General features: G+C 41.8%; 1 protein-coding gene across 1 annotated transcript in view; it reads left to right on the top strand.

Moving 5' to 3' along the window:
• Mertk (MER proto-oncogene, tyrosine kinase) overlaps positions 1 to 22,065 on the top strand; it is a 132,745-nt gene extending 110,680 nt beyond the window's left edge. The window contains exons 15-19 of the mRNA XM_042695402.1: positions 973 to 1,091; positions 9,630 to 9,739; positions 11,577 to 11,736; positions 12,979 to 13,115; positions 20,770 to 22,065. Coding sequence (XP_042551336.1) covers positions 973 to 1,091; positions 9,630 to 9,739; positions 11,577 to 11,736; positions 12,979 to 13,115; positions 20,770 to 21,283 — 1,040 coding nt within the window. The 3' untranslated portion in view covers positions 21,284 to 22,065. The remainder of the gene's footprint in view (positions 1 to 972; positions 1,092 to 9,629; positions 9,740 to 11,576; positions 11,737 to 12,978; positions 13,116 to 20,769) is intronic.
• The last annotated feature ends 3,932 nt before the right edge of the window (positions 22,066 to 25,997 follow it).

Here is a 25,997-nt window from a genome sequence, read left to right as displayed (position 1 = left end):
TTTTTGCTTATGTGGTGCTGAGGAATCGAACCCAGGGCCTTGAGCATGCAAGGCAAGCGCTCTACCACTGAGCCACCTTCCCAGCCCAAGAACACTATTTTAAGAGAAAGGAATGAGCTAGAAATAATGGAACTCTTTTTTCTGTCCGAGGACAAATTTTGATAAATTATTTGGGGCTCTTTCCCAGTTTTATATGATTGACACTATAAAGAGATTTGAAAAGTAGTACTTGGATACAATATCACATTAAAAAACAGCTGTTATATATTTGCAGCTATTGGCGGTAGCCAGACTGTGAGGACAATTGTACTTTGTAATTGCTTAGCAAAATGCCTGTGCTTTGCAGCTTAGGATCAGGTGACAGGCTACACTTCAGAATCCCAGGATAAATGATATTTTCACTTCTCTTTTGTATAACTTAGAATTTAGGACATGGGTTTTTTACCTGTAAATCCTAAATTATTTAAGAAATAGTTTCAAGTACCTTGTTGCATAGACTTTGTCATATGATTAACTATTTAATTGTCACAAGAAGCCAATGAGTTCAAATTCTAATGAGGTCACTCCCCTTCAGTTACACTCAGGCTAGCAAAACTTCTCACTTCCTAGCTGGCTGTCTTTGTGGTAGATTGACTATGAAAATCTCCCATGCAAAGCCAGGTCCTAATATGAAAAGAAAAACAAAAGGTCAAGTAGTGGAGGCTGTGTGAGTTGGATGTTCTAGAACACATCGTGTGTGTGTGTGTGTGTGTGTGTGTGTGTGTGTGTGTGTGTGTTAGGATGTTCTAGAACACATCGTGTGTGTGTGTGTGTGTGTGTGTGTGTGTGTGTGTGTGTGTGTGTTAGGAGCTTTTGCTTTTTTAAACTATTAACCTGGCAGCATATGGTTTCAATTTAGCCATGGGTCCTCCAGGGCATATTTGGTCACACATAACAAGGGCCCTTTGTAAATGCTTCTGTTTTTCATTTCAGGCGTGTGTATAGAAATGAGCTCTCAAGGCATCCCGAAGCCCATGGTGATTTTGCCCTTCATGAAGTATGGGGACTTACATACCTACTTACTATATTCCAGATTGGAGACAGGGCCAAAGGTAACAATCTTGTTGGGCCTCAAGATGTAACTTCACAGTGCCTAGGACCTTACTCACCCTTCCAGGGTAGCCCTAGCATCTGACTTTGGTGAGGAGGAGGAAAGGTTAATGACCTTTTACTGCTCACTGTGCATTCGAGGCTGAACTCTGGCTTCCACATCCCATCAGGCCTGCCTGTGTCTGTTATGGTAAGAGCAAGCTGGCTAGGCCTCTGGCTAGTGGCCAAAGCCTCACTGAATTGGGTACTAAAGGGACCAGGCACCCAGCCTGCATCTCTTGTCACTCCTGACCATGTGCTCCTGAGAGATCATTCATGGGGCCTGGGACATGGAAGGTGGTCTCCTAAAGTAACTTCTACACAATCCTTCATGTGCACCTCTCTGTTGAAGAAGTGTGTCTGTTTTTGGTGAATATATTAGGATAGCTTTAATCTTTTAAGATGAGTTGAAGTTAAATACAGGGAGCCAAGAGGCTATATAGTTGGTTCTTACAAACGTGTGTATGATTTCACTCATGTCATCCCGCAGTGGGAAAGGCAAAGCCTGGACAAGTTGGGATGTTGCTGTTGGAGCGATTGTAGACCATTTAGATAGCTCAGGACTGACTTCAGCGTTTGGACCCATAATAGAAGGAGACATAGCACAGGGGCCTCCTTCTTTATCTAAAAGGAAAACTGCAGCATCAGGTCTGACTTCCAGTTGATAGCTACATGGACTGTGAGCAGGCACTGAGAGCTGTGTCCACAAAAAATGCTGACCTGAGCCATCCACATGTTCTTCCTCTCACTTTTCTTTTCTATCTACTAGAGAGGGCAGCTTGCTGCAGAGTGCTGTGTGGCATACATGGGAATGGTGAGCAGCTGGCCTCTATCAGTAGTCACCCTGGCTTATGACAGAAGTTACACAAGGCTAACACTGCTCTGAACTACTGATCATAAAAAGCCCTAGTCTTGGAAGTAGAGCTGTGGCTCAAAGTGGTAGAGCACTAGCTTTGGGCAGAAGAGCTCAGGGACAGTAACTAAACCCTGAGTTCAAGCCCCACAACCGACAAGAAAAAAAAAAAAAACAGCACCAGTCACCTGGCACCAGTGGCTCACACCTATAATCCTAGCAACTCAGAAGGCTGAGATCTGTGGACCTTGGTTCAAAGCCAGCCCTGATAGCAAAGTCTATAAGACGCGTATCTCCAGTTAATCAGCCGAAATGGTGCTGTAGCTCGTGTTAGAGTACTAGCCTTGAGCAAAGGGAGCTTAGGGATAGCTTCCAGAGTTTAAGGCCTATGACCAGCAAAAAAAAAAAAAAAATCCTGAGAAGGAACTGTCCCTCTCAAACTACACCTGGATATTCTTTGCCACAAACCTTTCCTATATCCTTATATCCTTAGCTGATGCCAACAGCAGGTCTCTGTGCTTATAGAAGTGAAGTATAAAGACTTGTATACCTACTTACTATAATTCTAGAAGTGAAAGTTTCTACCTATTTCTAGAAGTAGAGATGTGACTCAAGTAGCAGAGCTTCAGCCTTGAGTTAAAAAGCCAAGAAAGAGTGAAAAGCTCTGAATTTAAACCCCAGAACCAGCACTAACCCCTAGTAAAAAAAGCATTCTTCTGTGGTTTTCTTCTAAAAATTGTGGTTTCACATTTCATATTTGAGTAGATGAACCATTTTCAGTTCATTTTTTTTTTAGTTTATTGCAATTTCTTTTTTTTTTAATTGTGAAAATACCGTAAAGAGGGGTTACAATTACATGGGCAAGGTAATGAGTACATTCCTTATCAAGCATTGTTGCCTCCTCCTTTGTTTCCCTTTCCCATCCCTTCCCACCTCCCACCTCCCTCACCCCTCATACTTCCCCCCCCCAAAGTTGTAAAGTTCGTTTTTGGACATAATGACTTATACATCTCATTGTTGCAATGAGTCCACCTGTATCCCTAGTTAAACGATTTGTTTTTTTCCCTTCCCCTCCACAAATTATGCCAACATCAAATATAGTGAAAGCAGGGGTATTTGAGTTCAGGGTTTACTGAGGTAGGGGGTTTCATCATTTGTGAAAAGTCTGTGAATTGCTCTTGTACCGTTGTCAAAAATCAGTTGGTGCCAAGCCCCAGTGGTTCACACCTGTAATCCTAGCTACTCAGGAGGCTGAGATCTACAAATCAAATTTGAAGCCAGCTAGGGCAAAAAAGTCTTTGAGACTCCTATCTCTCATCTGTAAAATGTTAGAAGTGGAGGCATGGTTCACGTGGTAGACTACCAGATATGAGCAGAAAAAGCCAAGCAAGATCTTGAGACAACCAAACCAAAACAAAACATGGTAGGAATGAAAATGGAAAATAAGAGAAGTATGCAGCCAAGCTAAGAATGAGCATCTGAGAACACACATGTTTCAGGAAAAGCAAATTATCACATGACAAAAACACGCAGAGGAAGGAGGAGAGCTAGGTGACAAAGCAAGGGAGATAAACTAGGCTTGGTCCTCAGGTTTACAGCAGGGAGGATGACTTCACCAGCATGTAATACCAATGCCAAGTCAAAATGTCCTTAAAGGATGTTTTCTGGCCCAGCACTGGTGGCTCATGCCTGGAATCTGAGGCTGAGGCCTAAGGATCACATGGTTCAAAGACAGCCTGGACAGGAAAGTCTGGGGGCTCTGATGTCCAACCCCACCACCAAAACACCAAAAATGGAGCTTTTTTTTTTTTTTTTTTTTACCACTTTAAGTGGTAAGCAGTAGCCTTGAGCAAAAAAGCTCAAGGACACCGCCCAGGCTCAAAGTTTAAGCCCCATGAACAACATCGACAAAGACATTTTTCTGCCCGGCTAGAGACGTCCAAGAGATTCTGTCTCCATAAGGCTGGAAGTATGGCTCAAGTGGAAGAGCCACACATGCAAGCTGAATAAGTGTGAGCCCTGAATTTTAACTTCAGTATCCTTACTACAAACAAACAAACGAAAAACCCGGAAAGCAAAGAGAAACTTGTCTCTTCCTTCTCCCTCTTCTTTCGTGGTCTGTCTTCCCCTCTCATGTTCCTAGAATAGTGGGGGGTGGAGGGTTATTTTTTGCTACGTAGGTTATGTCTTTGAATATTTGCCTATTTTTGGACATTTCCTATAAATAGAAGCATATAAATCAGTGGTCTCTTGTGACTGGCTTCTTTCACAGGGCATGTTTTCAAGGGTCTTTCTTGTTGTAGTATATATCAGTACCTTATTCTTTTGCATGGCCCAGTAAGATTCTATATTGTAACTATTCATCTGTCTGTTATGAATAATGTTCTGTGAACACTTGTATATAAATATTCATGTTTTAAGTTCTCTTCAGCATGTACCTAGCTATGTAATTGCTAGATCAAGTGATAACTCATTTTTAACTTTTGAGAAATGGCCAGATTTCTCTTTTTAAGTAACTACTCATTTATATTCTAACCAGCAATGTCTGAGCATTCCACTTTCTCTACAGTAGTCTCACCAACACTTCTGATTTCCTGACTTTGTTATAGCCCTACTAGCATGTATATGAAGTGCTATTTCGTTGTGATTTGGAGTTGGATCTCTCTAAAGACTAATAATGAGTATCATTTAATGTAGTTCTAGACCACATGTATGTCTTTTTTGGAAAAATATCTATTTGAATTTTTGCCAAATTTTAATGAGATTATTTATATTTTTATTATTGACCTATAAGAGCTTTGTATTTGTTCTAGGTACAAGTCCTGATCAAATCATAGTTTACAAATACTTTTTCCCATTCTGGGGGCTGTTTTCACTTTCTTAATAGTGAAACACAATGTTTGTTTTTGTTTTCTTTAGTTTTGTGCTCTTACTGGAGCTTGAACTTAGGGCTTTTGCTCAAGGTGAGCAGTCTACAACTTGAGCCACAGCTCCATTTCTGTCTTTTTGTGGGTAATTGGACATGACAATTTCATGGACTTTCTTGCCTGTGCTGGGTTCAAACTGCAATCCTCAGATCTCATCCATTTAAGAAACTAGGATTGTACTTATGAGCCACAGCATAAATGTTTTTTATTTATTTTATTTTATTTATTATTTTTTTGTTGGTCATGGGGCTTGAACTCTGGGCTTGGGCGCTGTCCCTCAGCCTTTAGCTCAAGGCGAGTGCTCTACCACTTGAGCTACAGCGCCACTTCCAGTTTTCTAGTGGTTTATTGGAGATAAGAGTCTCACAGTCTTTCCTGCCTGGGCTGACTTTGAACTGTGATCCTCAGATCTCAGCCTCCTGAGTAGCTAGGATTACATGCATAAGCCACCGTTGCCCGGCTCATAAATGTTTTTTATTGTGATGAATTATAGTTTATCTTGTTTTGGTTGCTTGGGATTTGACATTAACTCTAAGCAGCCTAATCTGAGATCACAAAGATTTACCTCTACATTTTCTTGTAATAATTTTATAGTTTGGGCTTTCACTTCAATTTTTTTCATCTATATTTTCATCATTTAATTTTTGTATATGGCTTAAGTTACAAATCCAGTTACTTCTTTCTCATGTGACTATTTAGTTGTCCTGAAGCCATTTGTTAAAAAAGACTTGACGTCCTTATTGACAGTTGACTTACCATACATAAGTTTATTCCTGGATTCCAGATTCTATTCCATTTACCTCCAGATCTGTCCTTATCCCTGTACCACAGTGTCTCTGTAGCAAGTCAGAGATCAGTAAATGTGATCCTTCCAACCTTGTTCTTTCTCAAGCTAACTTTATGTGTTCTGGGTTCTTGAGTATGAATTTTAGAATCAACTTGCTGATTTCTATGAAGAAAGCAGCTGGTATTTTGGTAGTGCTTATATTGAAGGTATAGTTCAATATGAGGAGTATTGTTTTCTTTTTTCTTTTTTTGTTTGTCATGGGGCCTGAATTACGGGCTCGGGCACTGTCCCTCACCCTTCAGCTCAAGGCCAGCGCTCTACCACTTGAACCACAGCCACTTCCAGCTTTTTTCTGTTTTTTGTATGTGGTGCTGAGGAATTGAACCCAGGGCCTCATGCATGCAAGGCAAGCAATCTACCACTGAGCCAACTTTCCAGCCTGAGGAGTATTGTTATTAGGAAGACAATATTGTCTTCCAATCTATGAAGAAAGGATATCTTTCCTGTATTTTGATCATTGTTGCTTTCAATATTTTGTGGCTTTAGAACATAAATTACACTTATCTTATTTTGATACTATCATAACCAGTTTTTTTTTCTGTTTCATGTTCACATTATCACTACGATATAGTTTATAAAGCCATCATTGTTTTTTATATGTGCATATCATTCACTGAAATCTTGTTGAACCCATTTATTAATTGTATCATACAATTTTTTTGTTCCAGTCCTGGGACTTGAACTCAGAGCCTTGGCACTGTCCTTGGGCTTTCTGGCTCAAGGTTAGTGCTTTACCACTTGAGCCTCAACTCTAGTACTGGCTTTTTTAGTAGTTTATTGAAGGTAAGAGTCAAATGGACTTTCCTGCTCAGGCTGGCTTCGAACCACAATCCTCAGATCTCAGCGTCCTAAGTAGCCAGGATTATAGGCCTGAGCTACTAGCACCTGTTGTCACCTAATTATTTTTAAATGATGTTTAGACACATTCCTGGTATAACATTGTTTTAGAAAAAAATAACATAAATGACTAGTATCTGATGCTTATTATACCTATCTAAATGGCAAAAGGGTTTGATATTTCTTAGGACTCAAATCCTTTGCTAGAAATTAGCATCCAGAAAACCAATACCCCAGATATTAGAGCAGAGGCCAAACTTTCATGCCTGATTTGGTTACACTTTTTACTAACTTATTACTTCAGGGTAAGGATAATTAAGGCATTGACTGTCTTTATGTATATTATATAATAGACACATATCTTAAAGAATATGAGTATAAGTGAATAGCACATTGGGGAATCATATTCTGTAGAGTATGAGCCATAGACAGACCCAATGCCTTGTGCATAGTTATCATGGATGGCATTTAAGGCTGCCAGGGACTTGTGTAAGCCCTTGAATATAGAGCACTGCCTGCATTCAAACATTTAATTATTATTTGCAGCTCTTCATTAGTCACCACCGTTCCCATGACCAATTCAAACAATGGCAGATTTTCTAAAACAGGAATCTACTTTGCTTTTTTTTTTTACAACATAAAGAAAATATTGTATCACTGAAAGTTACAGGAAGGGCCTATAAAAATGAAATAAAATTCTTTTTTCTTTTTCTTTTTTTGCCAGTCCTAGGGCTTGAACTCAGGACCTAGGCACTGTCCCTGAGCTTCTTTTGCTCAAGGCTAGCACTTTACCACTTGAGCCACAGCACCACTTCTGGCCTTTTCTGTTTATGTGGCACTGAGGAATGGAACTCAGGGCTTCATGCATGCTAAGCAAGCACTCTACCACTAAGGTGGCCTGAAATAAAAATTCTTTTTTTTTTTTTTGCCAGACCTTGAACTCTGGGACTGGATGTTGTCCCTGAGCTTCTTTTGCTCAAGGCTAGCATTCTACCACTTGAGCCACAGCACCACTTCCAGCTTTTTCTGTGATTAATTGGAGATAAGTCTCAGACATTCCTACTCAGACTGGCTTCAAGCTGTGATTCTCAGATCTCAGCCTCCTGAGTAGCTATGATTACAGGCATGAGTCACTGGCGCCAGGCTAAAAATTTTTTTTTTAATTTGAATTTTAATTTTTTTATTGTGAAAATACTGTACAGAGGGGTTACAATTACATGGGCAAGAAAATGAGTACATTTCTTATCAAGCATTGTAGCCTCCTCCTTTGTTTCCCCTTCCCATCCCTTCCCTTACCCCCCTACCCCCCAACCCGATCCTCCCTCCCCTGCCCCCCCACCCCCCCCACCCCTTAACCCCCTCACCCCCCCCCCCCCCCCGCCACCAAAGTTGTAAAGTTTGTTTTTCAACATATGGACTTGTACATCTCATTGTTGCAATGGGTCCACCTGTATCCCTATTTAAATGATTTGTTTTTTCTCTTCCCCTCCACAAATTAGACCAACATCAAATATAGTGAAAGCAGGGGTTATACCGTGGGGGAGGGACATATAAAGCAACAAAGAAATAATCTTATAAATATGTCAGAAACAATCGCATGAAAAAAAAACATTTGAATACTTATCTTGTGGTTCATTTCCCTAACATCAACTTAAATGCATATTTAAGAGGTCGGGGTAACCTGATTGCTATCTGCAGGAAGAAAAGTGTCTTCAAGACCAGATATGGTAACACACATGCTCCAGTAGCAGGAGGACTGTGCATTTGTGAGTTTCAAGCTGTATTCCATTGTGACTCTTAAAAAAAAATCAAGAAGCAAAAGAAAGAAACTGTCTTTCAGAACCTTTCAAACCAAGTACCTGTAGCTCAAGCCTATAATCCTAGCTACTTAAGAAGCTGAAATCAGCAAATAGATACTTGAAGCTAGTAGGAGAGAGAGACACACACAGAAAGAGAGAGAAAGAGAAACAGAGACAGAGACAGAGAAACAGAGAGAAGAGATTTGAGACTCTTAGATTCTTAGGTCCAGTTAGCCAGAAAAAAAATCTGGAACTGGAGAAATGGCTCAGTTTAAGCCCCAGTACTGACATTTTAAAAAATTACAATTTCAAAATAAAACGATAGCAGAAGTTGGATGCTAGTGGCTCACACCTGTAATCCTAGCTACTTAGGAGGCTGAAATCCGAGGATCGTAGTTCAAAGCCAGCCCCAGGAAGGAAAGTCTGTGAGACTCTGATCTCCACTTACCCACTAAAAAGCTGGAAGTGGGAACTGAGGCCTTGAGCAAAAAAGCTCAGGGACAGCAGCTAGGCCCTGAGTTCAAGCCCCAGGAACCAGCAAAAATAAATAAAAAATAAGTAAATGTTTTTAAAGCAGAAGGTTGGGAGAGTAGTTCAGGAGTAGAGGGTTTCCCCGAGTGAATGAGGCTCAGTTCTACCCCAGCATGACAAATAAGGATTTTTTTTTTTAATCAGCAGATATGGTACCTAATTGGAAACAACTCCCACTTAGTGGGCTTTTCACCTCTGAAACATCAGACTATCCCATCCCCACCATGCGTGCTCCGGCCCTCAATGAGTCGAGACCAGCCCTCTGTGCTCTCCTCTGCCTGCCAGCTGCAGCCCCACCTCCCTCAGGGAGGTCACCTCTTTCCTTGCCATATGTACAAAGATGCAGTGTTTCTGCAAATACTTGTAAAAAAAGGACAAAAGAATGCTGTAATCTCCAAGAAAGTTACATCCGTTTCTTTTTTTTATTCTTTTTGAAAAGTAGTATTGCTGTCAAATTGTATACCTGAAACCCCAGCCCTCAGGTGGCCAAGATAGGAGGATTTGGAGTTCAAGGCCAGCTTGGACTATGTAGCTCACCACTATTTGTGAGCTTAGTGATATGAAAGGAGCAGTTTAGTGAATGATACCATCTCTTGTTTTATCCCCTCATCTTAGTGAAATATACCATGCTTCCACCTCAGATAGAAATTGCATTCCATTTCCCTTTTCAAAGATGATCTTTCTTCCTGTTTCCTCCACCTCCCTAGCACATTCCTCTGCAGACATTACTCAAGTTCATGGTGGACATTGCCCTGGGAATGGAGTATCTGAGCAACAGGAATTTTCTCCATCGAGATTTAGCTGCTCGGAACTGCATGTAAGATTCTGGGGGTCCTGCAAGGTGGTGGGCCTCTCCTGATGTAATCTATGAGGAGATTGCCATGTTCTTGATTCGTTATGGTTTTCTGCTTGGAACTTTTCTCTGTCTCTGCTTCCAAGGTTCTGGTTGGCCTCCAAAACCCTCTTCAGTGATTACTTTTTTTAAAAAATATTTTCACTGGGGCTGGGAAGGTAGCTCAGCGGTAGAGTGCGTGCCTTGCAAGCATGAGGCCCTGGGTTCAATTCCTCAGCACCACATAAACAGAAAAAGCAGGAAGTGGCGCTGTGGCTCCAGTGGTAGAGCGCTAGCCTTGAGCTGAAGAGCTGAGGGACAGCGCCCAGACCCAGAGTACAGGCCCCATGACCGGCAATATATATATATATATATATATATATATATATATATATATATTTTCACTTTGTACTACATGAGAAGCACTAGGCAGGGTTTGAGCCCTTCCCTATACCACCAACTAGCTTTGGACCCAGAGAGTTTGTGAGCCAACTGCTTGTAATCATGACTCACATGGCATGACAAAGGTGAATAGTGGCTTACATCACCTTAATGACAATCATAAATGTTTATCCCTTCATTTTCCTAATGTTATGCTGTACCTGGCCTATCCAGAGGCTCTCCTTGAATAGCACCTGAGTGATCATTATATGAAAACTTCGGACTTGACTTTACCCCCTTCAACATGCTTCAGCAGAGCCATCATCTGCTATAAATCTTCCAAAACAATAACAAGCCAGACACAGTGTCTCACTCCTGTAATCCTAGCTACTCAGGAGGATTGAAGTTCAAGGCAAAAAGTTAGTGAAATCTCATCTCAACCAATAAAAAGGGTGTGATGGAACACATCTGACATCTCAGCTATGTGGGAAGTGTAACTAGGAGATTTGTGATCCATGCCAGCCTGAAAAAAATAATTAAAGCAAAAATGACTTGAGTGGGTCAAATAGTAGCTTGCCTGCCTAGCAAATGCAAGGCCCCAAATTGACCAATTGTAGTGCCACTTTAAAAAAAAATCAAAGAAGAGCTGGGTACTGGTGGTTCACACCTATAATCCTAGCTACTCAGGAGGCTGAGATCTGAGGATTGCAGTTCAAAGCCAGCTGGGGCAGGAAAGTCCATGAGACTCATCTCCAATTAACCACCAGAAACCCAGAAGTGGTGCTGTGGCTCAAGTAGTAGAGCACTAGCCTTGAGTGGAAGAGCTCAGGAACAGTGCCCAGGCCCAGAGTTCAAGCCCTAGGGACTGACGAAAAAAATTAAAGGAGGAAGATGGGGGAAGGAAGAAGGAAGGAAGTGAATTTGAGACAGAGACAAGTTAGTTACCTATTTCCCATTCTCCCTCTTTCTCTTCCTCCTCCCTATCCCTCCCCCTTGTTTTCTCCCTTCTTCTTGTCTATTTTAATAGGTTGTGATGTAAATGCAATTGTGTTTGCTTAAGTTTTCAGTTAATTCCTCAATTACCTACCTATCTTAGCAAAAAGTCCAGTCTCTCTCTCTTACATTGTAAACTTTTTCGCCTCTCTCAGACCTCATGTCCTCATCTCCCCAAGGACTTCCTTAGTCCACAGGACCAGTACACTTCCAAACATTAAGCAGGTTGGCCCCTGGACATGTCCAGGAGGAGCTGCTACTCCCTCCGCTCCAGCCATCCTCCCTCTTGATCCCTTCCAGTGTCTCCAGCCACTGTGTCTGGGTGCTCCTCCTAGGCCAGCTCCACACACTCTTCCAGTCCCCAGTGGCTCTTGCTTCTTTGGTTGGTTATCTTGAATGCATCCAGTCACATCAGATCTGGGTAAAGACATGGACTCTCTCCATACAGGTTGCGAGATGACATGACTGTCTGTGTGGCAGACTTTGGCCTCTCCAAGAAGATTTACAGTGGTGATTACTACCGCCAAGGCCGCATTGCTAAGATGCCTGTGAAGTGGATCGCCATAGAGAGCCTTGCAGACCGGGTCTACACAAGTAAAAGTGATGTGGTGTGTACACAGCTTTGATTTGGGTTCCCCAGGGCCAAGATGAGGGTGAGGCCTGTGGAATGACTGAGGGGGCTGGGATGTAGCTCAATGGTAGAATGCTTAGTAACTTATGTGAGGCCCTGAGTTCCATTCCCAATACCACACAGAAAAAGGAAGCTAAATACAGAGAAAAGGAGGGAAAGAAGGACAAAGAAAGAAAACTGAAGTCAGATGTGATGGCGCACACATGTAATCCCAGCTACTAAGGAGATTGAGATTTGAGGATTACAATTCATAACTAGCCCAGGCAAAAAAAATGAGTGAGATCCCTATCTCAAAACAAGATGAAGTGTGGTGGTGCATACCTGAGATCTTACTTCCAGTAGAAACTTTAGTGGAAGGGTCCAGGTCAGCCTGGGAAAAAATGAGATTCTACCTGAAAAACAAAGCAGAAAGAGCAGAGGGCACAAGTTGTAGAGCACTTGTCCAGCAAGCAGGAGGCCCTGTGTTTAAAAAAAAATGAATTAATTTAGGAGGAAAGAGACAGAATGAGAGAGGGGGAGGAAGGGAAGAATGGGAGGAGAGAGACAGAGAAAGGGAATGATGGAGAGAAAAAAGGAGAGGAGGGAGGGAGGAAGGAAGGCAGGAAGGAAGGAAGGAAGGAAAGAAGGAAAAGCAAAAGAAGGGGAGAGAGGAAAGAAGGAGAAAAGGCAGGCCAGTGTCACAAGACATTTTCTTTGGCAAGAAAATGAGATTGGAAGTATGCTCAGACTTCTGTTTCATTTGCAGTGTACTTTCATTCAAACAGAACAATACATTCATTCTGGTGAAGTGTCCTGACATTCAGAAGCTGTGTTTTGCCTAGGACTTACTGCCCACAGCTAGGATATTTCATATTCACATGAAGTTGAATGAGTTCATCTAATGGTTCTTTGGAACCCATCCACTATACAGAAGGTGCTGTGTCATTAGACCCTTGACCCAAGCTCCACTGTTGCCCCACAAAGAACATGAAGCAAGGTCGATGGGAGATGAGGCTTTAACTGCCCTTACATTTCCCAGAAGAGCTTGCATAAAAATGGGGGAACTATGACACTCCAACCCCACGTTGTTGCCATGTTGGGAGAGTAGTGGGTCTCAGATATAATTGCCATCTTTGTGTATAATCATCAGGGCTTTAAGGAAATGACATTTGCTAATGAAAAAGTCCATTCAACTTTTGTGGAAAGGCTTACATCCTAACATGTTTTGCTTTGTTCTCAGTGGGCATTTGGCGTGACCATGTGGGAAATCACAACACGGGGAATGACTCCCTATCCTGGAGTCCAGAACCATGAGATGTATGACTATCTTCTGCATGGCCACAGGCTGAAGCAGCCTGAGGACTGCCTGGATGAACTGTGAGTGAGGGTCTTGTGTCACTGGGCTTTGCATGGAGCAGCCACTGATTCTGTGCAAGCTTAGGGAAATGCGATCTTTGAAGGGATCTATTGTTAGCTTGGTAGGCATATGCAGAAGGGAGCACCTATAGATATCTCAGTCTGGCAGCCATTCCAGATGTCAAAGGTAATGTATACACATCTCCAGTGAGACCACTGGAACTAGACCAGAAGGTCCTAGTTCCATTGATGGGTCCTGTCAAGATAAGGCAATGGGACATGTTACCCAACTCTATAAACATCTCTGGAAATATGTCTATGAATAAATAATATTGTATAGGAGGGACTAGAATAATTTACTACCCTCTTTAGTTCTACTTATCCTTCTCTTCCTATATCACATTTCAAACACATAAGTCACATTGATGTCCTTCGTCAGGAGACTTAGGAATTTGAGTCACTAACTTTGAAATCAAAGTTTGAGGCTGGTCCTCAGAACTCAGTGTGTTTGTGCATGTGTGCACCAGTACTGGTTCTTGAACTGAAAGCCTCATGTTCTCTCCTAGCTTTTTCACTCAAGGTTGGCGCTACACCACTTAAGCCATACCTCTACTTCTGTTTTTTTGCCAGTTAATTGGAGGTAATACTCTTTTGGATTTGTTTGGCTAGGCTGGCTTTGAACCAGGGTCCTTAGATCTCAGACTCATGAATAGGTAGGATTGCAAATGTGAGCCATCTGTTCCTGGCTTGCTTGGGAGACAAGCTATTCTAACAGTGCAATTCCTTAACCCATAGCCATGGACACATGCTAATGGTACAACGTAGACCTAGAAATGTGTGTTCTAAAATGCTCCTGAGACAGTGCTCAGCTAAGTGTGAATGTTCTCAGCTCCTGCTACAGTATACATTCTGTCTCACTCTGTCCCTCTCTGTCTTCAATGCCAGGCTCTTTGGCAAAGAGATGTAGGTTTAAGGGTAAGACAGCTCAGGCTTTCCCTCCTGGCTAGCCATGTGTAACTTAGCCTCTCTATGCTTCATATTATCAGCCAGAAAAATAACATTGTCCCTACGTTCTTCAGAGAGCTGCAGTGAAGGTTAAAGAAGTGTCTGCAATGTTCAGCTGGTAGGAGTCATGCAGAGGAATGCTCATGCAATAACACTAAATGCAATAGCATCATTTCAGGTTGTTCTCCCCCAGCCATCTTTTTCAGAATGATATCTGTGAGAAGCTGTCTGTCGCCTGATTCCGTGAGCCTTCTTCTCAGTGTCTCCCATATAATGAAAGCCCTGGGCCTGGAGAGAGGCATTCTATTTTTTTTTTCTGCCAGTCCTAGGGCTTGAACTCAAAGCCTGGACACTGTCTCTGAGTTTCTTTTGCTCAAGGCTAGCACTCTACCACTTGAGCCACAAAGCTACTTTCAACTTTCTCTGTTTATGTGGTACTCTGTTTATGAACCGAGGGCTTCATGCAAGCTAGGAAAGCACTTTACCACTAAGCCACATTCCCAGCCTCAAAAGGGACATTCTTACCACACATAGCAAGAATACTGCTGGACCCTGGGCCTGTGCCAGCTCAGCCATGGTAGCACCATGCTGGGACACTGGTTGCAGAGCCTCAGGGCTGCCCTAAGCTATGTCCGCACTACCTTACATCGTGGAAAGGGCCTAGATCAGTTTGTATGCAGCCTCCTAGGTCCAAAAGCCAAACACAAATTTACTTTTGATCCAAGCCATTCTCTGCTTGATAATGGTTATTATTGTGGCTCACGATGTCTAACATTAAACCGAAACAAGCCCTGCAGATCCCATAACCACATTTTGAAATCCTAAATTAAATTAGCTCTAGGGGTTTCACAGTAGTTTTCTAAAAGGTTGTGTTAATGAAATGTTTGCTTCTGAAAAGAAGGTAGCCTTTCAGTCCAACAATATTGAATGAGAAAAGCTTCATTAACTTTCCCAGTGTGCCACCAGAGTTGACATTAGCTGTGATTAACGTGGGTCTCCCCAAAGTCTGAGCTGTGTCTCATTGTGGGTTTTGGATGTTTTACATGAAACCAAAATGAGGGAGTGCTGAGTCAGTGTTCTCTAAGAACAGAGAATAGTGGCAGAGTCAACCCCCGCCATGTGGCTGGGCAGCCAGGCAGATGCAAACAGCCATGATCCCCACACTCCTACTGGCTCTGTGCCCAGGGTTTGCGGACACAGATGTGGCCAGCAGGCCTTCTTCCTGGACCTGCTCTGACATCTGGATGCTGGTGAGCAGCAGTGTCATTCCATTCCTGAGGTATTTCCTTCCAAAAATGATACTCTGAGCTTCTTCTCATCTAGGATTGCTGTTTCTGCATAGTTAAGATGAATTCATTCCGTATTCAGTTGCTGTTTGTTTTTTTTAAGCAATGGTATGAAATATAATATTCATCATAGAGCCCTTTGTGCCCTGCTCTCCCAACCTGCCACTCAGAGGGTCATTTCTCTCACACATATCCCACCTTGGAGTGACCAGGTTGCAGGCCTGCTTTCTGTTTCCCAAGATGCCATTCTCTATGCTTCTGTCAACATCCCTGAGACATTTTCCCAATTAAGTTCATTACAGTCTCCTTCAGCCTCAGAGTCCTTCCCACCGGCTGGCCACCACAGTACATGGTCCTAGCACTTACTCAGTCTACCGGTACAACACAAGACTTAGCCTGCTCTTTGCTCCCTGGGCCCCATTAGGCTGCAGATATCCTTCCTCTTTTGTTTCCATCTCTGATGCTGGTAAACCATAGAAACCCATGGCTGGGTGGGGCCTGGGGTTGTCCTCTCCCACTCTCTCATCACAGTGGCATCATAGCAAACAAGTGAGTAAGCAGGTACAATGCAGATCCATTATTCTCCCTGCTCCTCACCACCAGGCACCCTAAACATTGTTAGGGTAACAATCAAAATGTACCTTTAAAATTGTAAGCTGAGTATAGCTCAGAGGTAGAGTGCATGCCTAGTATGCACAAGGCCCTGGGTTTGATCCCCAGCACTGTGCACTGTGGACAGATGATAGATAAATGGATGGTTGGTAGATAGCTAGATAGAAGATAGCTAGATAGATAGATAGATGATAGATAGATAGATAGATAGATAGATAGATAGATAGATAGATAGATAGATAGATAGATAGATAGATAGAATTATGTTCTTATTATAGAGTAATGGCAGGCTGACCCTGACTGTGAGGAGCCTAGCCCAGGCCCAGAGAGAAACTGGTTACAAGTGGCAGTGGACCAAGTAGCATTGCTACTTGGAACAAATCCTGTCTTTCCACAGCAAAGACATGTACACAGCTAATGGAAGGCAAGCAGCAGTTCTGGAAACAGACATACAGCTGTAATCTACCATCTCAGAGGCAGAACAAAACAGAAGCCTAAAAACTCTGGGTAACTTCATAAATCTATGCATTTGGTAAATTAATCTGATGACATTTTAAAAATTGTGGTAAAATAAATGTAACATAAAATGTATTAACCACTGATATACAGCTTAGTTGTATGCAATGCATTCATACTGTCCCTTAGCCATCACCACCATCCACCACCAGAACCCTTTTCATCGTAAGTAACTAAAACCCTGATCCCATCCAATATTCCCCTTCTCCCTCTATCCCTTTGCTTCTGACAGTTGTATCTTTTAAAAAAATTTCAATGGAATAACAAAAATGACCATGACAATGGCAGTTCCTAAGTTCACATTTTTTTCTATCCATAAAATTTAACGGTCATCCTGACTTTCTTTTATTTACAAGGTGCAGGACCTCTTGTTGATTGCCTCGGTTCATTATTATAAAATAACTTTTGTGCAACTAGGAAACAAATTTTGAGTCACCAGTGCCCGATTCATGCTCTGCTTGTGTTTTCTTCCTTCCCCTCCTTCCCTCTTTCCTCCCTCCCTCCCTCCCTTCCTCCCTCCCTTCCTTCCTTCCTTCCTTCTCTCCTTCCCTCCCTCCCTCCTTCCCTCCCTCCCCCCTCTCTTTCTTTCTTTCTTTTATTGAGTTTTTCTCCCATTTATTAAAATTGGGTTCTTTCTAGAGTATATTTTATCAAATTATCTATTTTTTTTCTTTTTTCCCTTTTTTTTTTTATTGTGAAAATACCATACAGAGGGGTTACAATTACATGGGCAAGATAATGAGTACATTTCTTATCAAGCATTGTAGCCTCCTCCTTTGTTTCCCCATACATCCCTTCCCCTCTCCACCCCCACACCCCCCTATCACTCCCAACCCCCCACCCAGCCAAAGTTGTAAAGTTCGTTTTTTCAACATAATGTCTTGTACATCTCATTGTTGTAATGGGTCCACCTGTAACTCTATTTAAATAGTTTGTTTTTTCCCTTCCCCTCCACAAATTATATCAACATCAAATACAGTAAAAGCAGGGCTTATACCCTGGGGTATAAGCAACAAAGAAATTATCTTATAAATATGTTGGAAATAATCGCAAAAAAGAAAAAAAATTTGAACCCTTATCCTGGGGTTCATTTTGCCTAATATCAACTTGTCTGACAGTTTCTGTTTATCTCAGACATATACTAGTTATTGCAACTAAGGGAAACCATGGGACCTGTATTTCTTTTTTTTTTAATTGTTGTGAAAATACCATACAGAGGGGTTACAATTACATGGGCAAGATAATGAGTACATTTCTTATCAAGCATTGCTGCCTCCTCCTTTGTTTCCCCTTCCCATCCCTTCCCATACCCCCCCCCACCCAAAGTTGTAAAGTTTGTTTTTCAACATAAGGACTTGTACATATCTTTGTTGCAATGGTTCCACCTGTATCTCTATTTAAATGATTAGTTTTTTCCCTTCCCTTCCACAAATCATACCAACATCAAATACAGTGAAAGCAGGGGTTATACCGTGGGTGAGGGACATACAAAGCATCAAAGAAATCATCTTACAAATATGTTAGAAACAATTGCATGAAAGAAAAAAAATTTGAATACTTATCTTGGGGTTCATTTCCCTAACATCAACTTATCTGACCTTTTCTGCTTGACTAAGACATACACCAGTTATTGCAAATAAGGGAAACCATGGGACCCATGTTTCTTTAGGCCTGGCTTACTTCACTTAATATAATTTTTTCCAAGTCTTTCCACTTCCTAACAAATGGGGCAATGTCATTCTTTCTGATGGAGGCATAGAATTCCATTGTGTATATATACCACATTTTCTTGATCCATTCATCTACTGAGGGGCATCTGGGTTGGTTCCATATCTTAGCTATGGTAAATAATGCTGCAATAAATATAGTTGTGCTGGTAGTTTTAGTGTGGTCTTGTTTGTGATCATTTGGGTAAATGCCCAAAAGTGGGATTGCTGGGTCATAGGGGAGCTCTATGTGGAGTCTTTTGAGGAACCTCCAATACTGCTTTCCAAAGTGGTTGAACAAGTTTACACTCCCACCAACAATGCAGTAAGGTTCCCTTCTGTCCACACCCCTCCAGCATCTGTTGTTATTAGAGTTCTTGATTATAGCCATTCTAAATGGGGTGAGGTGGTATCTCAATGTTGTTTTGATTTGCATTTCTTTTATGGCTAGGGAGGTTGAGCATTTCTTCATGTGTCTATTGACCATCCTTATTTCCTCTTCAGAGAAGTTTCTCTTTAGCCCACTTATTTATTGGGCAGTTGTTTCTTTGAGGATTTGTTGTTGGGGGATGTAATTTTTTGAGTTCCAGGTATATTTTAGATATGAGACCCTTGTCCGTTGTATGGCTAGTGAAGATCTTCTCCCAATATGTGGGCTTTCTATTGATCTTGCTAGCTGTGTCCTTTGCCATACAGAGGTTCTGCAATTTCATGCAATCCCATTTGTCCAACCTTTCTTTGATTTGTTGTGTTTCTGGGTCTCTATTAAGAAAATTTCAGCCTGTGCCAAGGAGACCTAGGGTTTCTCCTATTCCATCCTGTAATGTTTTCAGAGTGTCTGCTTTGACTTCGAGGTCTTTGATCCATTTGGAGTTGGTTCTGGTGCAGGGTGATAGATAAGGATCTAGCTTTAGTTTTCTACAAGTAGTTAACCAATTTTGCCAGCACCATTTACTGAAGAGGCTGTCTTTCTTCCATTCTATTATTTTAGCTCCCTTATCGAAGATTAGATGGCTATAGGTCTGTGGGCTCATTTCTGGGTTTCCCATTCTATTCCATTGGTCCCTTTCTTTTTTTGTGTGCCAGTCTTAGGGCTTGAACTCATGACCTGGGCACTGTCTCTTGAGATTTTTTTTTTTGCTCAAGGTTAGCACTTTACCACTTGAATCACAGCTCTATTGTTGTTGTTGATGTTGTTTGTTGTTTTTGGCAGCTAATTGGAGATAAGGGTATCACAAACTTTCTTGCTCTGGCAGGCTTCAAACCACTATCCTCAGATCTCAGCTATTGTGTATCTAGGATTACAGATGAGAGTCACCAGCACCTGGCTCATGTCGTTTTCTTATCTAGTGACATTAATACCAATTTCTCCACACAGGAAAGAATGAGATGGTATATCTCTGTTTCTGAGCCAGGTGGTTCTTGACTGTTCTTTCTGTTTTGTCATGTGCCTTTAAATGCATCTTCATTGTAATTCTTATTGACCTTGAACACTGGGAATTAATTTACCACCAAGAAGAGAAGGTTGTCCCCTATAGAACTTAGCAGACCTGCCCAATCTGAATCAGACTCCCCTCCCTCTCCTGCTATCACGTGGCCAGTGTACACTCTGTAACTTGCCTGGTCCACTTCATTATTCTACAAAGTGGTATGACAGGGCTGTTGGGAAGTACAGAAAGAGCAATACATAGTTTCCCCTCATTCTTACTGCTTCTATACTACCCCTAGTTGCCCCAAGGGCTCCATCTAACTCAGCTCTCTTAGTACCAAACCAGCTTGATGGTGTAGAACAGAGATTGGGAAACTCTTTTAAAATACCAAACCATAAGTATTTTGGGCTTTGAGCCCTTTGTAGCACCTGCTTAACACTGCCATTGGAGAAAAAAGGCATCATAGTCAACTCATAAACAAATAGGCATAGCTGTGTCCAATAAAGCTTTATTTACATAGAGGTAGTGGGCCAGATTTGGACCCAGGCCATAGTTGGCCAAGCATTATAGAAAGAAGAGGACTTTAAATGCTCTTTATTTGCAAAGGAATGTAAGATTGCCACATCCATGTTCTATTCTTGAATACAGAATAGTTTTCTTGTCAAATACCCATGAAGCATTTACAAATGTTGAGTAAGGATTGTACCACCCCCTTGAAAAACTATCTCAAAGCCAGGTGCTGGTGGCTCACACCTGTAGTCCTAGCTACTCAGGAGGCTGAGATCTGAGGATCATCACACAAAACCAGCCCAAGCAAGAAAGTCCATAAGACTCTTGTCTCCAGTTAACCACCAGAAAGCCAGAAGTGGAGCTATGATGCAAGTGGTAGAGAGCTAGCACTGAGGAAAAATGCTCAAGGAGAGATCCCAGGCCCTGAACTCAAGCCCAGGGACCAGCACACATTAAAAACAACAACAAAGAATCTCAGTAATTTTCATAAAGGGAAAAAATGCTGATTAAAATGTAATACTAGTGAAAGGTTAAATGAAGACCAAGCAGTGGGTGGTACTAAGGGGATGGGTGCTGTGGCAGGAGATGCTCATTTGTCTCTCACTCTCAGGTATGAGATCATGTACTCTTGCTGGAGCACCGATCCCTTGGACAGACCTACCTTTTCTATGCTGAGACTCCAGCTAGAAAAACTCTTGGAAAGTCTGCCTGATGTGGAGGACCAAGCGGCCATCATCTACATCAACACACAGCCTCTAGAAAATGATGAGGGCACTGCTGAGGGGCCGGCACTTGCTCACCTGGACATGAACATTGATCCTCACTCCATCATTGCTTCTTGCACTCCGAGTGGGACTATTAGCGTGGTCACAGCAGAAGTTCATGAGAGCAAAGCTCAAGAAGAAAGGTACATCATGAACGGGGGCAGTGAAGAATGGGAAGATCTGGCTTCTGCTCCCCCTGCTGTGCTCATGGTTGGAAAGGACAGTGTTTTATCAGAAGACAGACCTGTGAGGAATGGGGTTTCCTGGTCACACTGTAGCACACTGCCCTTGGGGAGCTCATCAGAGGATAAATTTTTGTTTGCTGATGACTCCTCAGAAGACTCAGAGGTCCCAATGTAAGACATTGCTGCCTGTCACCAAGTTGAGAGGAGACATTGCAAAACCAATTGAATTCTCCTTTTTGAGTAGACTTCAGTTGTGCCTCAGGTGCCTGGTATTTGTTGGTTTCTTTGTATTGTTTTTAACCAAGTAAACTCCATGATCGAGACCACCAGATGAATGTTGCCAAGTAAGTCGTCTTCAGAAATAATGTAAGAGGAAGCTGGGAATAGTGGTATATTGCTGTAATCACAGCACTCTGGAGTATCTGGCAGGAAGATTTGCAAGGTCTAAGCCCACTTGAGCTACATGACTAGAACCCGTCTCAGAAAACAACATATAATAGGGGCATGGCTCAATGGGAGAACACAAGCTTAATGTGTGTGAGGTCTGTGTTCCATCACCAGCACCACAAGAAATAAAAATATATAATATATATTTATTTAAAGAGAAAAAAATATATGTATATATGATGGAAAGAATCAAGCATGTTTTATTTTAATAAGACTACTTATTTTATGTCATTCTTTCTTGTAGATCTTACAATTTAAGCTTCAGCTATTCTTCAGTGCTAACAGGTCTACAGAGTTGTTTATTTTGGAAGTCCTTTTCTTTTGTGAAACTATTAAATGTAAAATACTTGTAAAATGAAATACCATATTTGACTTCACATCTGGTCTTCATGAGAAATGTCTTGTGCCCTCATGAATCATGGGTTTGATCAGAATAATTTTGTTAATGTTTCAAGTTTTATAACCAGTTAATGATTTGCTACAACTTCCTAATAAAACATGAATGAGGAAGCACGTGGTGAATTTACTTCACATGCGGAACAACAACTGGCCACCAACAACCCTGGGACATTTGCAAAGAGGTTCTCTTAATGGCTGGCCCTCACACTGCTTGTTCCTCCCATTCCTGCACTTTTTAGAGATAGAAAAAGAGTCCATAGATGAAGAAAAAGATAATAAAGGATTAAAGAACCTAATATCATTAGAAGGGGTTCAAATAAGCTATACAAGAGATTTTTTTTTTTTTTTGTCAGTTGTGGGGCTTGAACTCTGGGCCTGGGCGCTGTCCCTCAGCTCTTCAGCTCAAGGCAAGAGCTCTACCATTTGAGCTACAGTGCCACTTCTGGTTTTCTAGTGGTTTATTGGAGATAGGAGTCTCATTGTCTATCCTGCCCAGGCTGGCTTTGAACCGTGATCCTCAGATCTCAGCCTCCTGAGTAGCTAGGATTACAGGCGTGAGTCACCGGCGCCCGGCTTGTACAAGAGATTTTGATGGGTAGAACATGTTTCTGTTTGGGAAATGCCATTCAGAAGGTGGGCAAGACAAACAGTAGGGCACAGGCTCTACAGTTCCTATGCTGGCTCTTCCACTTCAAACAACCATTGTTGGTTGAGCCCTTGCCAATGTGTCAAACATTGTATATGAACTGTCCTGTTCAATCTGAGCATCATCATACCACTGTTCCAATGTCACCATGTCCAAGCCAGAAACCAAGGCTTGGAGAGATTGAGTGATTTTGCCAGTGGCCCCCAGTGTAGAGAACAGTAGAGCTTGAATTTAAAACATTTTATTAAGGCTATGATTTGGGAACTGACCTAGTCAGCATCACACTGCAGCAACAAAATTCCCAAGGGAATTAATTTATTAAAGAGAAGAGTTGTTTAGCTTACAATTTGGAGATTCTGATCCAAGATCAAGCTGTCGTTGATTGGGCCTCTAATGGGGATGGCAAATGGCACATGTTGGAGGAAGTGCTTTGAAATATTCTGCTTGAAAAGTCCTAAGAGTCTAGAAAGAGTCTGTATAACTATAAAAAAATTTTTTTCCAGCACTACATTTTATTAGTAAAAGGACAGAAAGAAGAATAGAAAAACGAAGGCACAGTTACATCGTATAAAGACATTGTTGAAAATTTTAATGGTTATATTAAAAAATCAGTAAAATATTTTTATTACCTGCTTGTTCAAAATTTCTTGTTGATAGTAACAGTAAACAATTGAAAGAACTTGTCGTGGTAGCTTATGACTGTAGTTGAAAGAGGAGGAACCCACACATCCATCCCAGGGGACCACACAGAGGCAGGCAGGCACAGGAGAAAAATTATTATAAGGTTTATTAGAGGAGCCATATTTCCCCCAAGAGGGAGCACATAGCCTCCATCCCCGTCCAGGTAGCAGGAGGGTCTGAGGGAAAAGGAAGTAGGTAGGTGGGAGTTCAGGTGGATCTGGGTGGAGAGTGGGAGAGGCCATCTGTATGGCGGGAACTCCAGGGATGGGAGGGCCCCCCCCCAATCTGGGTGGAGCTGAAGACCAAAGGTGAGCATAATACAAACAGTAGTCCCAGCTACTTGGGAAGCTGATTCGTGGCTCTTGAAATCTCACTGACAACCTTGCATCTACAGTGTTCTTAAACATATTTGAATGTTTAGAAGTTTGGAAAGAACTAACTTTGAAACCATCCAATCACTGGCAGACTCTTGTTGACAATATACTGAAAACAGCCTTTCCTGTGTTCTGTTGTATACACTCAAATGACTTTTATAAAAAGTGGCTTCTATGGGCAAAAAGTGGATGAGAAAAAACAGGAAGAAACAAGTCAGTCATTGTCTTCAGCTAAACTGGGAATAGGGTTGGAGAGTTCAAGAGGACAAGGAAATAAACAAATACCAGACATACTCGTGACCTACCGGTTGAAACTAGCTTGAACTGCTAAGAGATTTTCTTCTCTTTTTTGCTTTCTTGCTTTCCTGGCAGAGTAAGGGGAGAAGCAAGAACCAAAGCATCTCCTCTGAACAAGTCAAAGCACTCTGCTCTGTGAGCTGAGCTGCATAGGCACAGGCAGGGCTGGAAGGAGTATCCCTAAGCATTGTTGGGGCCGCTTGGCTTTTCCTAAGGCTGCATTTCCTCTGGGTTAGAGGGAAGATGGCACCCTCTTCTTAAGCCTTCCATGCAAAGAAAATGCAAGAGGTTTGAAAGAACCTCACACTAGAGGGAGGCTTTCCCAAGTTTGACTTGCCATTCCTTACACAGTGCAAACCTGTTTTCCTTGACTGTGTTATCGCCTCCATCCAAAATAATACAAACTCACTCAGAAAACAAAAGACAGGCTCAGGTTTAGTTCTGTGGTAGAATGTATGCTTAGCATGCATGAGGCCCTGGGTTTAATTCCCACCACACAAAATAATAACTGTATAATTTAATTTAAAAAGAGATTTGCCTTAACCAGTGTTGCATACAGTTGAGGTGTTTAAAAAAGTGAAGGACAATGGTTGTATTTCTCACCTCAAATGGCTTTAGGACTCAGGAGTAGACATGATCCTTCCTCCTTTGAATCATGTCCAACAGGTTACTGCTTGTAGAGCTTTGGTGGGGAGGCCCACTTGTGGTTATGGTAAGCAGTGGAGACAAGCAGTGAATATGCAGGACTTGGAGATATGTGGTTCAGTGTGCCACCTGGCCAGGGGAGATTCTGTCTCTGTCTTCATGTCCATTAGATTAAGCAGACGTTCCCTACCCAGGAAACAGGTCAAACTACCATCTCTCATCTTCCAGCCCAGACTAATTCTGGCAAGACAAGTGAATGTTAGCACCCACTGTAACCACCCCACTCAATGGCTGGAACTTCTGCTGAATCGATGGGAAAATAACGGATCCCCAAATAAACCAGCTACACCAGCACTTTGACTTCTCTAAAGATGCTTAGTTACTTCTGGTGATAAATGGGAAAACAGGAAGTTTTGTTGCCTTGAATGAACATTTTAGTAACACAAAATATTCCTATGTTTCAATCTAACTTTTCTCTCTTTTAAATAAGAATAGCAGCAGAACTACCAATGTTTAGCACGCATTTTTAACAAGCATATTTTTTTTTCTGCTAGTTGTGGGGCTTAACTCAGGGCCCTGAGCTTTTTTCATGCAAGGCTAGTGTTCTACCACTTGGAGCCACAGCGCCACTTTTGGTTTTCTGGTGGTTAACTGGAGATAAGAGTCTTTCCTACCTAGGATGGCTTTGAACTGCAATCCTCAGATCTCAGCTTCCTGAGTAGCTAGGATGACAGGTGTCACCCATTGGTGCTCAGCAACAAGCATAATTTTTTTAAAAGCATAATTGCTTAATGTATTTATATGTAAGCGTAATGATTTTTAGAAACTGTAACCCCAGTTATTAGAATAGCTTCATGTACTATTTATTTTTATTATATTTTATCTATTATCCCATTTTTAGAAATTTGAAAGAGAAACTTGAGAATATGAATTAGCCCTTTCTAGCCCTTTAGACTATGATAATTTTAATTAACTTATTGAGACTATAACTATAAAATCTAATTAATAGAATATCTTCAAGTAGCAGTCATAAGGGTACATGCTTTACTCTCCCACTTACAAATATTCAGAGAGAGGAAAACTGTTCTGGGCATTGGGATAAGTCACAGCCTTTTAAAGTGCATTCCCCAGAGGGCTCTGACTTGTGCATTTTGTTAAAATCTACCACTGTCACAGTGAAGCAGATCAGCCAAGTGTGCAGATGCTGTTTAGAGTAAGAAACCTTATAAGTAGTCATCAGTTACCTTTGTAGAAACAAGCTCTGAGACCTTGCCCAGCATGGCTTTCTTAAAGAGCCATAAGTTTGGGTTTGCAAACTAAATTCCATTATACCAATAAGCCTTAGCTTATATAGCAGTTCAAAGAAATTTAGGCTGATGCTTTGCCTTTAACATCTGCTA

Source organism: Dipodomys spectabilis, unplaced genomic scaffold (assembly GCF_019054845.1).
Source record: "Dipodomys spectabilis isolate Male_0828 unplaced genomic scaffold, ASM1905484v1 ptg000187l, whole genome shotgun sequence".
Taxonomy (NCBI): Eukaryota; Metazoa; Chordata; class Mammalia; order Rodentia; family Heteromyidae; genus Dipodomys; species Dipodomys spectabilis.
This window is presented reverse-complemented; position numbering and strand designations above follow the sequence as displayed.